This window comes from Telopea speciosissima, chromosome 8 (assembly GCF_018873765.1).
Source record: "Telopea speciosissima isolate NSW1024214 ecotype Mountain lineage chromosome 8, Tspe_v1, whole genome shotgun sequence".
Lineage (NCBI taxonomy): Eukaryota > Viridiplantae > Streptophyta > Magnoliopsida > Proteales > Proteaceae > Telopea > Telopea speciosissima.
The window spans coordinates 56,259,433-56,273,085 of record NC_057923.1 but is presented as its reverse complement, the minus strand read 5'-3'; the positions used below and the strand labels follow the sequence as shown (position 1 = coordinate 56,273,085).

The following is a 13,653-nucleotide window of genomic DNA, read 5'->3' as shown; positions in this document are numbered from 1 at the left end:
GATGTTTAGCAATGTTTTATCATATTAAAATGTCGGTTTTTACCATATTAAGATTTATGGAATTTTTAGATTTGAGAAAAATCCCAGCATTAGAAAGTTGAAAATTTCAACTACCGCCGAAAATCCAGTTTTTGTTCTTGAACTGGGGGGTTGACTTTTTATCCTTTTGGAATTTGATTTTTTAAATTGTATTGGATTCAAATAGGGGGGGTAATGTAGTCCTAGGTAGGAGTAATCCCACTAGGAACCAGAGTAATAGGATCTCTTAACAAGGCTGGCCGATTGGGACAGCTTAGGCTAATTAGGGCAGAATTAGGGTTATGGTTAGGGTTTCGACTTAGGGTTTTATTTGGTGGGTCTTTCAAGGCTTGGTTGGAGCTTCCCTCCGCCATAGCTCTGATACCAATTTAATGTAGTCCTAGGTAGGAGTAATCCCACTAGGAACCAGGGTAATAGGATCTCTTAACAAGGCTGGCCGATTGGGACAGCTTAGGCTAATTAGGGCAGAATTAGGGTTATGGTTAGGGTTTCGACTTAGGGTTTTATTTGGTAATGATGTGCAGAATTTTATGAGTCTATTGGTGTAGGTTTGGATCAATTTGGATGAAGTTGGAAATCTAAGGTTTCGGGTTAGAGGCCTTATGAAAATGGACTGTTTGTGAGATCTAGGGTTTAGGGGCAGATTTTAGGAAAGAGGTTTATAGGGTATTAATGAGCAGGTCTAGGGGGTTATTTTGGTATAAAGAAGTTAGGGTTTGGATGAGTTACAAAATTCTGCAATTTAGGGCAGAATTGGATTTAGGGTTTTAGGGTTCTAATGGATCTATGGATTAATGGAAGGGGTGGTAATAGGAGTAGATGGAGCTTAGGTTAGAGGATTAGAAGAAGAAGGTTAAATGCTGAATTAATAAACTACTTACTTGAAAGATTAAATCTTCAATGGTAGCAGCATTGAAGAACTAGAAGAAGGACCTCCCGATCTACAAGATGCAAGGAGTCGATCGGAGTCCACCAATCCCTTCACCTTGATATTACCCACAAGGTAGCCTTGATATTACTCACACGGTTCACTCAACAGAGCAGAACAGTAGCTATGGCAGCAAACAAAAGCTTTTTCATTAATCAAATTCGTCTTCAATGTTGGCCTCCCTTACAAACTTATATAGAAGACTCAAAAATAGACTTAGACACTAAAAAGGAATGGCCTAACCTTATCTCTAACCTATTAGGCAACTTAAACTGACTAGGAAACTCAAATAGACTCAAAATAGAGTCCTAATGACTTAAAACAACTTAAACTACTTAAAATAAAGAAGATTCCCTAGTAGCCAATAGGATATAAGAACCTCTTAGCCAATAGGATCACTTCACTTAAATTAGACCAATTGAACCAATTGGATGCAACCAATTTAAATCGGTTCAATTAAAAACACAAAATAAAAACTAAGTATTGGGCTAATCCCGTATGCAACCTATATACCCCTATTTCAGGCCCACTAAAGTGGCCTAATACATAGAAAACCCTTGGGAACAAAGGCCCAACATATATATATCCCAACCCTACACTTATTCCCAATGAAACAAGCCCTATTTGATGATGAATCTGCATCAGGGGGGTACTTGCTTATTTATGAATAATATCTTAAGTAAATGAACATTTACTTAAATGATAGTTGGCATAAATAAGGGCCAAACCTGGTTTGATAGTGATACTACATTGCGGGGTGTCAATACCCAACCCGAACCGATAAAACCAGCCCGAACGAGCCCAGACCACACCGGACCGATCTCTTATTGGTTTGGGTTCGGTTTGTGGATCTAAAGAGCAATCGGTTTCGGTTCGGTTTGGGCTAGCCCGACGGTGCACCGGTGACCCGAACCGTTAGGCCCGAACCCAACCCTATAAAATGCTGAGAACAAATAAATTTTATGGATTTATGTACCCATCTATATCAGTTTTAAAAGTGTTTAGCCCTGTTGAGATCAAATAAATTTTATGGATGTTCTCTCATCCTATATGCGATCATGGTTTAATACTTTAATGCCAGGAAACTTGCTTCTGTAATAATTACTATAGAGCATTCATTGCACTAGTTTCCTAATTCGTTTATGGTTTAATATTGAACCAACCCCTGTAAGAACTTGTGTTTAAATCCATTTACTAGTTAGATATGAATTGGGAATCTCTATACCTAGTTGTTGCATTTGGAATATAATACTAACCGGACCTTACTAGTTAATTAGTTATATAAAACTGGTACCGAACCGAATCCAAACCGATATCAACCCATTATCATAAACCGAAACCGACACGAAACCAAACCGCACCGAAACCGAAACCGAACATTTCTTAATGGTTCAGTTTCGGTTTCTATAAAAGTCACACCGAAACCGAAAAGCCTGAACCGAAACCGGACCGAACCGACCCATTGACACCCCTAGGCAATAGTCGCCTAGACCCCAAGAAATCTGCCAGGACACCTAGGCACCGCCTAAGCGACCCCTTGACAACTATGATCAGCATCACAATTATAGATAATGAAAAGCTTAGGGCATGATAAGATATGTAAAGGAAATACTTTAGGAAGCAATAAGGAAAAGAAAATTCAATCAGCAGGAAACAATGGAAAAGTATATTCGCATGCATCTGAAATATTGCCATGGCCATATCATTGTAGAATGTCATGTCATATATGATTTGGTGCAAATGTCTTGGAACAAGAGAAAACTAGAATAATACAGAAAATACTATATGAGGCACCTGATAACGAACAAATGCCGTCAACGACATCAGCCATTTCCTCTTCTTTGACTCACTAATGCCAAGGCTACTTGTGCAGTCAACATCCACGGGCCGCAGGGGATAAGATATTGGGAGACGAATAACCAAATCCATTCCGCTCTCCTCCTTTTTATAGGTGGCAACAACCTCAAAGGCAGTTTTGTTCACACTAATGGAGAAATTCTCATCAGCAACATTGGCCATCTTGATCTGCAAAGAAGAAAAAAAAAAATCAAAGCTGTTTTGTAATATTTAATACATTGGAACAAGTCCAAGATAATATCTGTTAACTGAAAACACTCAAACAGAAAGAGTAACTAGATGGAATTTGAGATATGCACAATGATGTCTTTCAATAAACGGTAAAAGAATTGACGAAGGGGACACAGGAGTAATTCTCCCAAAACACCAGGGTTAGAAAGGAAAATAAGAAGAAGAAATAATTAAAACAAGGCCGCCATCTAAGATGTAAAACAGAGCATCCACCGTGTAATTTTATCCATTGAAATCTGATTTTATCAAGTCAAACCCATACAGCTCACATCATTTTTTGGTCCTCCCATCTGTCCAAGTTGGCATCCAGGTCCGTCAACTCCATTTGAAGCAGACTCAACCATGAAGTTATGTCACTTGGTAACTTCAGGTTTTAGTTTTTTCTTCAACTCTTCTTTTTGTTGATCCACCAGGTCATATAGTGTCGGTTTAGTTAGTCTTAGTAATCCAAGCCAATTTTGAAGAACAAAAAATAAAAAAAGGTTTGAAGAGTTGGCAGCCACTCCCAACAAAGCTAGGAGTTTCTCCTCCCTTATAGTTGAAGAGTTTCTGTTTTATGTACTATTAGGCTTATTTGGTCGCTCCTAGATTGTCATTTAGAGATAATTTGATTTCTAGTAGGATTTTCAAATTTTGTGTGTTATACATAACGGTTATGTGGCACCCCATTTGCCATTATCAATTCTGTAATTTGTTTACTTCAGAAATAAACTATTTTTCTTCAGTTTTTCTGGCTTTCAGTCAAGAAAACTCCGTCTTGTGTTGCTTCTGCATAAAGAATCTTTTGAAACTGAGATGGAATTATATGATTCTAGAGTATAACGGATGGTCTAATGGGTCATTCTATCTTTATATGCTTGTCATATATAACACATACACACAAGTCCTCACAATGTAAAAAACTGAACATGCAAACCACACGTGAGTCCCTCGGTTCAGCTGTCACTGAGGTACTAAGCCAGAACTTATGGAGACTTTGGATGTTTAGCTGAAGGATTTTATCTCATATCATGAAGAGGATTTCCCATAGCGCAGCAGATACCATATGTTGCTGTAACTGTGATATAATCAGGCAACCTTCCAAGCACACGGACAATACACTTTTACAGAAAAGACAGGCAGGGAACATGTAAAAAATTTTCACCTCAAAATGAAAAAAAGTTATATAAATGTCCATATTCTGTTACAGATGGCTTGGACTCCGTTTTATGGATGCAATGTACCTCATTTTCTTGGCTGATAAAAGAAACTTTTCTGCAGGAAATAAAAAATACAAACTATGGATGGAATTATTTATTTTAAAATATACTCTATGCAAGGAAAAAAACATTGTAAAGCTATTTTGAGTCAACTACTCAATGTTCGTTTTCATTCCAAATAACTTTTCAGGCTTCAAAGCTTCTAAAAGTTACCAGTGTCCATTGAAGTTCTTCAATTCACATGCTCTGACTTGTTTCCTCCAAATGGAAATCTGATTGCTGCATTGGCAAAGTTGCAATGGACTATATTGTTTTTTAAATTTTAAATATGGAAGCATGGGAAATATATGAAATTGTTAAGATTTTGCTCTATCTTTGCTGCCTTGTTATGTATTTTATGTCATTTCATCTTTGTCATGCTTTCTCCAATCAGCTTCTGTCAGATTATTTGAGTTCTTAGTTGGATTTAATGGCTAATTGGAGGAATTTTGTGGGATTATGATTAGAAACTAACGATACCAAGGATATATGAGCGGTGATTTTTTGGGGGGGGGGGGGGGGAAGGAAAGAGAATAAGGTAGGTAATGACACTGTCAAAGCACCACTTAGTAACCATCATGGGATGGGAACATGTGAAAGGTGTCACAAATACAGGAGACAGATAAACTGCAATGCTTTTAATGAAATTTTAGTAATATATTAGGTGGGAAAATTGATGGATGGCTGGATCAGAAAGTATCATGGTTCTTTAGCGCCTTAAACTTTGGAGCAATGATCTATTATGGTGGAAGTGGTTGAAGTCCTGTTGGACCTGCTGGCTCTTCATAATCCTGAAATAGGTCATCTGAATCAAATTGTTGGTCCTGGTCTGAATTAAATTGTTGGTTCCGAAGCATGACAAGGTATGGAATTCACAAGGGAAGAAGAATCAAAGAGAAACTGCAATCATATGGTCTCCGATCTTGTTTGACTTTTCCAGAATGAAATACTTTTGAAGTTTGCCATTCACAGTTGAATTATGAGATACTGGATCTCCAACACACTATGTAATTATTTTCTGTACTTAATTCTTTGGTGCAGGGAGAATGATCCAGTATGGAGGTGGTAAGCCCCAGTAATCAATGAATGGATTTGCTAACCATTTTCAGGGAACAGCCCAGTACAAATACTCTTGTTGAATACAAATGAATTTCAAACAAACTGCAACTTTAAGAGACCAGATAAGAAATTTTTAAATGCAATTGGTATATGTGAATTATATTATTTCCTACATGTTGCGTATTTATTTTCACTCCTAGAAAAATAGGAGTAGAAATGAAGTAGTTGTTAAGATCAACAACAAAGACATATATCCCAGGGCAATCATTTCCATATCTTGGTTCAATCATCACTGCAGAGGGAGGGACTGGAGAAGATATTGCATATAGAATTATAGTTGGGCAAATAAATGGGAGAAGCTTCTAGAATATTTGTGTTTGATGTACGCAGCAGTTTATGATGTGTAGATCAAACTATGATGTGTCACTTTAGTCACGCTATGATGGATACTGACATAGTGAAAATTGAGGAGAGAGATATACCGCAAAGTGACTATTTTAGATATTTGGGGTCAACCATAAATAAAGAAGGTGACATAGATGACGATGTTCTTTAGAGAATTAAAGTGGGATGGATGAAGTGGAGAGGGGCGACTGGAGTAGTGTGTGACTAACGTATTCCTTTAAAACTTAAAGGAAAGTTCTATAGGACTGTTGTCCGACCGGATATGATGCATGAGGCGGAATGTTGGGCAGTTAAGAGGTGCCATATAGAGAAGCTGTGTGTGGCTGAGATGAGGATTTTAAGATGAATGTGCAGTAAAACTAAAAAGGATAAAGTAAGGAATAAACATAATAGAGCTGATTTGGGAGTTGCCCCAGTCAATGACAAGCTTCGGAATGTCGTTTGAGGTGGTATGACGATGTTCAATGGAGGCTTGGGAGCGCCCCAGTAAGGAGGAGTGATCTGATCCAGATTGAAGGAGTTGAAAGAGCTAGGGGCAGGCCTAAAATGACCATAGGAGAGGTTGTAAGGAATGACATGCGTAGTCTGGGTCTTGTACCAAGTATGACCTCGGATAGAGCCTATTGGAGGGCAAGGATCCATGTTGCCGACCCCATTTAGCTGAGATTTTCCTGGCTTCCTGGGCTGTGCCTCTTTCCTCTTACTTTCATTTCTTATTTCAAACTTCTCATCTCTTAATTCTTCATTCCTCTTACTTTCAGTCAGTTTTCCCTACTTTTTTTGCAAGGATCTATGTACCCGACCCCATTTAGTTGGGATAAGGCTGAGTTTGTTATTGTTGTTGCTGAAGTATGCAGCAGTAGGGCTGAATGTCAGCAACAAAGAAACAACATCACAAAAATGAGTTCAATTGAGATGAGGATGCAGGAAGCATAGTGTTGGATTATATGGGCCAGAATAACGTGGGGGGTATTCTGGACTTTTTACTGTTTTAATTCATGTACAGCAATGTCGGCTATGATAGGGACAATTCTGTCCATGTAACTTTGATTCCTTATTATAAATATATGACTTGGGGTCTACCTTAGACCATCCAAGCATTCACTTCTAATTCTAATCTCTCAACATGGTATTAGAGCAAGTTTGAATTAGGGAATTTCCTTCCATTCTTGATTTCCCCCCCCCCTCTCTTTCACTCTCGATCTCCTCTTCCCACCCCCTCTTCTGTTTTGATATTCTCTCTCCATCATTCCCACTAGGGCAGCACTGATGAGGTGATCGACAGATCCAGTTGCTGCCTCCCTTTTACCTCATCCTATGATACAGTTTTTTGATCGATAGGGACAAGCTCTTGCTGCCTGCGATATTTGCTTCTTCAGTTTTATTTTGGATTGCTTCCACTTCTTGCCAAGGGACCAATCTACCTCATTGAAGACTCAAGAACTGCGGCAGTATTTATTTCTTTGGCTCAGTTCCTATCGCCAACAAGATTGAAGACCTAGATCGATTTCTTTTCATCAAATCAGGGTTTTCTCCAAAACCCTGACAAATATCGATCTAGGAGTTTCAAGTTTCCATTGGGGCTGGTTTTTGGAGTACTTCAGTCCTATTAGAAGCATACTCGATCCAAGTTTCAGCTAAATCTGGTGTTTTTTTGTCAGCAATCAGCCCTCCATCGATTTCACCAAAATCAGGGTTCTTTTCAAAACCCTGAAAATGTTGATCTCAAGGATTTCTCTGTCAGATGCTGCTGGTTTTTTGAGACATCTCTCCCTATATTAAAAGAGGATTCTCCCCCAAATTTCAGCCCTTAACTTGAAGGGATTCTTGGGTTTCTCATCACACTAACTTCTTTGTGATCATGGGTGACTCAGCTAATTCTATTGCAACTTCTGTTGGTGATGGCCAAGGCAAATTAGAATTTCATACCTTTCCTACTAATCCAATCAAACTAGATGGTTCTAATTACTTGCTTTGGTCTTGGTCTGCTTCATTTGCCATTGCTGGCCGTGGCCTTACTGGTCACATTAATGGCACCACTGTTATGCCAACTGAGATTGGTCATGCTAAAGAAAGATGGCTTGCCAACAATGGTGTTCTCATGTCCTACCTGATTGGTTCTATGACTTCAAATCTGCAACATAATTTTCTTCTCCTTGATACAGCCTCTCAGATTTGGGCTGCTTGCAAGGAAACTTACGGGCAGCTTGGCAATGATGCCCAAGTATATGAACTCAGGCAGAAGGTCCTCCACACTACTCGGGGAAAATTTTCAGTTTCCAAATACTATGCTACTCTACACAGTCTGTGGCAAAAATTGGACCACTTCTCTGATTTCCACCCTACTACAGTTGTTGACATTGCTTCATATAAGAAGCATGTGGACAAGATCAGGGTGTATGATTTTTGGGCTGGTTTAAATGTGGAGTATGACCAGATTCGTGTTCAAGTATTAGGCCATAAGCCTTTTCCCACACTTGAACAATCCTATGCCTTGGTGTCCTCTGAGGAAAACCGTAGGGCTGCTATGCTGCACCCACCCATTACTGATAGATCAGCCCTCAAGGCTACTGCCCCGACTACTCTTGCACCTGTTGGCACTGCTTCTCTTGGTGATTCTACTACAGGGACTGTTGTTTGTGAGCACTGTCACAAACCCTACCACACCAAAGAGAAGTGCTGGAAACTTCATGGGAAACCAGCTGACTTCGAAGCAAAAAGGGTTGCCAAGACAAAGACAAAGCCAAAGAACAAGGCTCATCACACTGAGACTATTACTACAGCCCCTGCTACTAACATTGGTCTATCCTAGGATGATCTACAGGCATTCCTACATGTGCTAAGGACTTCCGCTGCTGCTGCCTCTACTACAACTGCTGATACTGCCAACTCCGCTGCTCCTTCAGGTTCACACTTTGCCCGGTCAGGTATTCCATTTGGTGGTCACTGTGCTTCTGTAGCTTCGCATCCTTGGATCATAGATTCTGGAGCTACAGATCACATGACCGGTTCCTCTAGCCTATTCCATCGATATTCTCCCACTTCTGGGAAAGACAAGGTCAAAGTAGCTGATGGTTCCCTTTCCTCCATATCTGGAAAAGGAATCATCAACTATACTTCTTTTCTTCCTTTGTCCTCTGTTTTACATATTCCTAATTTTACTACTAACCTTCTTTCTATTAGTAGTTTTACTTGTGATCTTAATTGCAAAGCAACTTTTTTTCCTTTCCATTGTGTTTTTCAGGATCTAGGCTCTGGGAAGACAATTGGATTGGGTAAAGTACATGGTGGATTGTACATGCTTGAAGATGGTCGTCCCTCTCCACCACCATTACCTTCTCTGCTACCTCAGAACTACTTGGTCTTTTCTGAACTTTACCAATGGCACTCTAGATTAGGTCAGCCTCCATTAGGAATTTTAGCACATTTATTTCCTAGTTTGGTCACCCCATGCCTTAAGGATAACTTTTTTTGTGAGGCTTGTGTTCTGGCCAAACAGACACGATCAACTTATTCCTTATCAAATAAAAGAAGTTCTTCTTGTTTTCAATTGGTGCATTCTGACGTTTGGGGTCCTAGTCGTAAAACAACTCTTTCTGGTCACCGATGGTTTGTTTCTTTTATTGACTGTCACTCTAGGCACACATGGGTGTATCTTTTACACACAAAAATCAGGCCCTGAATGGTATGGCAGAAAGGAAAAACCGCCACTTGTTAGAGGTGGCCAGGACTTTGATGTTTGCTAGACATATCCCATCTCAGTATTGGGGAGATGCTGTCCTCACTACTGCCTATCTCATCAATAGGCTATGGTTAGTATGGATGTTATTTTTCATGAGACCGTTTCCCATTATTCTTCACCACCTCTTTAGGGGGAGAGTTCTAGTGAAGATGTGCTGTCTTTTTAGGTTCCTCCTCTTGAGATTCCTCCTTTTCTAACCCCTACGGCTGCTGGCCAGCCACCTACAACTGCTGTCCAGCCACCTACGGGTGCTGCCCAGCCTCCTTTGACTACTGCCCAATCTCCCTTGGCTGCCTCCCAGCCTTCTCTGGCTGTTCCCCCCTCGTCTGAAGGGAGTCTTTTACAGGGAGAGACCATAGGAAAGAGTGTTGTTGATCTTCTTATTCAGGGGGAGCTGACTCCTGTCCAGAGAACTATTGGTGAGTTTTAGAAGAAGATTGACAACTCCAATATGATCACCTATAAAAAGGGAAGCACCAAAAGGGGCAGCTTCAATCCACTGTAGCACCGATACCCATCCAGTTGCTCAAGATCCAGATCCTTCCTCTCCTGGTAAGCCCTCTTCCTCCGACCTACCTATTGCTCATCGCAAAGGTACTAGGACTTGCACTCTGCATCCCATATCTCGTTTTGTTCTTATAGTTCTCTTTCTCTTTCTTTTCGTGCATTTGTATCTTCTCTTTCTTCTGTTTCCATTCCTAAAAATTAGTAGGAAGCATCTACAAATGGAAAGTGGAAGGCAGCAATGTTGGAAGAAATGAGAGCACTACACAAAAATAATACGTGGGATCTTGTGGCTCTTCCTCCAGGGAAAAAACCAGTTGGATGTAAATGGGTCTTTGTGGTCAAACAGAAGGCAGATGGAACAGTGGATCATTATAAGGTACGACTGGTTGCAAAGGGGCTCACTCAAACTTATGGAGTTGACTATCAGGAGACCTTTGCACTAGTGGCGAAACTCAACACTGTAAGGGTGTTATTATCTTGTGCTGCAAATCTTGGGCATAGTTATTAAGGCGTCGCCAAGGCGTCCTGGCGGTTTTGAAGAGTCAAGGCGTTTGGGTGCCTTGGTGGAAAGGCGCTACTTCATTATTTTATTATATTTTTTACATTTTATTCTATTTTCTATGTTCTTATTGGTTATGTGTATATGATTTTCTTACACTGCGATGCACCGAATCATTTAAAAACAAAACAAAATTAAAATATGTAAAGTTTTATTCTATTTCTTATATTTTCATAGGCTTGTATACATTATTTCTGTATATTGTGTTACATGGAATCACCTAAGCCAAACAAAAACAAAAACAAAAAAAACGAAAGTCCTCACTCCTCACCGTCTCACCCATAACCAAAAGAGAAGAAAGAAAACCTGCGAAAGAGAAAAGGAGAAAAAGGAGCAGCGGCGAGGGCGACTGTCGCGACTCCCTCAGACCTCACTCCTCCCTCTCAGTCCCCATTTTCGACCGGCGTCCGGTGAGGCGACGACATCTCCAGCCTTGTAAGTATTTTGCTTTTTTCCTTCAAAAATCTGAACCCCTTCTAACATCTTCACTCTCCACTCTCCACTCTCCACCGACATCTCCATCTCCAGCCTCAACCTCCACCGGCGTCCGGCGACATCTCCAGCCTTGAAGGTAAGTATTGTGCTTTATTTTTTTCTTGTCCCTTCTAAACCTCTATCTTCTAAAGTCTAAACCCTTTCTCTAACAATCTCCAGCCTCCACCCCCACCGGCGACATCTCCAGCTTCCACAGGAAGTGTTGTGCCTTTTTTTTTTCCTTCTAAAGTCTAAACCCTTCCTCTAACCTTCTCTATGTTTCTTCCTTTTGCAGCGGTGACCTTTTACATCTTCCGGCACCGCTGTCTTCCTTTACTCCGGCATTCCGGCAGCATCTTCCGGCCTGCAGCAAGTGTCCTTTTTTTTCGGTTTTAGTTCTTCTCTTCTTCCGGCCAGCAGCACTTCTTCACTTCTTCAGGCCACTGACCAATGGCTTTGGCAGCTGCATTTTTTCCTTTTATTCTTCTAGCTTCTTCCTCTTCTTTGTTCCATGTCTGACCATCTTCTATTTTTTTTATTTTTCTTATTCTCCGATACCTTATTCTTCTGTGGCTGGCTTCTACTAGTGATGGCCGGTGGCTTTGGCTGCTGCCGGAGTGGCTGTTGCTGTAATTTCTGCAATTCAATGTAAATTGTGCATTCCTTAGTATAATTTATGAAATGCATGTGTTATTGTAAGTTATGCAATCTGTGGTTAGGTAACTATTTATTCCGTGATTATGTGAGTTTAATTCTAACATCATGTGAGTGAGTAATTATGTGATTCATTGATTTTGAAATTATGTGATTCACTGATTTTGTAATTCTATGATTATGCTATTTTGCAATTCCTTGATTATATACTTCAATTCTTTCATATTTATTTAGTATATAAGTAGAATTATATAAAAATTAATATGCTATTTGTGCCTAATAAAATAGTTATATAAAAAAAGAACACTAAAACGCCTTGTTCGCCAAGGTGACGCCTTACGGCCGCCCTAGCGCCAAGGCGCTTAGGGAGGCCCTCAAACGCCATGGTCGCCTTGCCGCCTTGATAACTATGATCTTGGGTAGGATCTTCAACAGTTGGATGTAAAGAATGCCTTCCTCCATAGGGAGCTTGAGGAAGAGGTATACATGAATGTTCCACCAGGCTTCTCTGATGACAGGACCAGGGGTAAGGTCTGTAAATTGAAGCGTGCTCTTTATGGTTTGAAGCAGTCACCTAGAGCCTGGTTTGGCAGGTTTCACAAGGCTATGATTTCAGCAGGATATAAACAAAACAATGCTGATCACACTTTGTTCATCAGACGAGTTGGTGACAAAGTAACTATTCTCAAAGTCTATGTGGATGATATTGTGGTCACTGGTAATAATGGTGATGCTATCAAGAAATTGAAGCACTTCCTTGGCCGTGAGTTTGAAGTAAAGGATCTGGGGACTCTAAAATATTTTCTAAGGATAGAAGTTGCTCGATCTTCAAAGGGCATCTTTCTTTCTCAAAGGAAATATATCCTAGATCTATTGTCTGAGACTGGGTTGCCAGGTTGTCATCCTTCAGATACTCCTATGGAAGCTTCTACAAGACTTAGGGAGAAAGAGGGTGAACCTGTTGTCGACAAAGGCCGTTATCAGCGATTAGTGGGCAAACTAATCTATCTCTCTCACACATAACCTGACATAGCCATTGCTATAAGTTTGGTAAGCCAGTTTATGTATGATCCTTATTCCTCTCACATGGAGGCAGTCCTTCGTATTTTGTGATATTTGAAGTCTGCTCTAGGAAAAGGAATTCTTCTCTCTCCCAATGGTCATCTGGTTGAAGCTTATATTGATGCCGATTGGGCTGGCTCTACTGACAGAAAATCAAATTCTGACTCTTTTGTGGGTGGAAACCTTGTCACGTGGCGTAGCAAGAAGCAGAATGTTGTGGCAAGGTCCAGTGCTGAAGCAGAGTTCCGTGCAATGGCACAAGGAATCTGTGAACTTTTGTGGCTTAGAGGATTGTTGTAGGATATTGGTGTTGCTGTCCATCTTCCCATGATGCTTTATTGTGATAATAAAGCAACCATTAGCATTGCTCATAACCCTGTTTAGCATGATCGTACTAAGCATGTTGAGGTTGACCGACATTTCATCAAGGAGAAGCTCGAAGCCGGACTCATCTGTGTTCCCTTTGTGAAGTCTACCGATCAGTTAGCCGATGTGTTCACCAAGGGACTAAGTGGCAAAGTGTTATTTCCTATCTTAGTCAAGTTGGGCATGCACGACATATATGCTCCAACTTGAGGGGGAGTGTTGGATTATATGGGCCAGAATACTGTGGGGGGTATTCTGGACTTTTTACTGTTTTAATTCATGTACAGCCATGTCAGCTATGATAGGGACAATTCTGTCCATGTAACTTTGATTCCTTATTATAAATATATGACTTGGGGTCTACCTTAGACCATCCAAGCATTGACTCCTAATTCTAATCTCTCAACACATAGGATTATGAGCAGAATGTATTTAGGGAACCTAAAATTAGCTCAAGTAGGTTCCAACATAATTAAATAAGACAAAAAATGATTGAGATAGTTCAGCCATGTGCAAGGAAAACCAGACTATG

The 13,653-nt window shown here is 40.3% G+C and overlaps 1 protein-coding gene across 3 annotated transcripts in view; it reads right to left on the bottom strand.

Moving 5' to 3' along the window:
* LOC122671908 (E3 ubiquitin-protein ligase listerin) overlaps positions 1 to 13,653 on the bottom strand; it is a 107,193-nt gene that overhangs the window by 22,661 nt on the left and 70,879 nt on the right. For all 3 annotated transcript variants that reach the window (XM_043869388.1, XM_043869390.1, XM_043869391.1), the window contains one exon: positions 2,762 to 2,992. In XM_043869388.1, the coding sequence (XP_043725323.1) occupies positions 2,762 to 2,992 (231 nt within the window). The remainder of the gene's footprint in view (positions 1 to 2,761; positions 2,993 to 13,653) is intronic.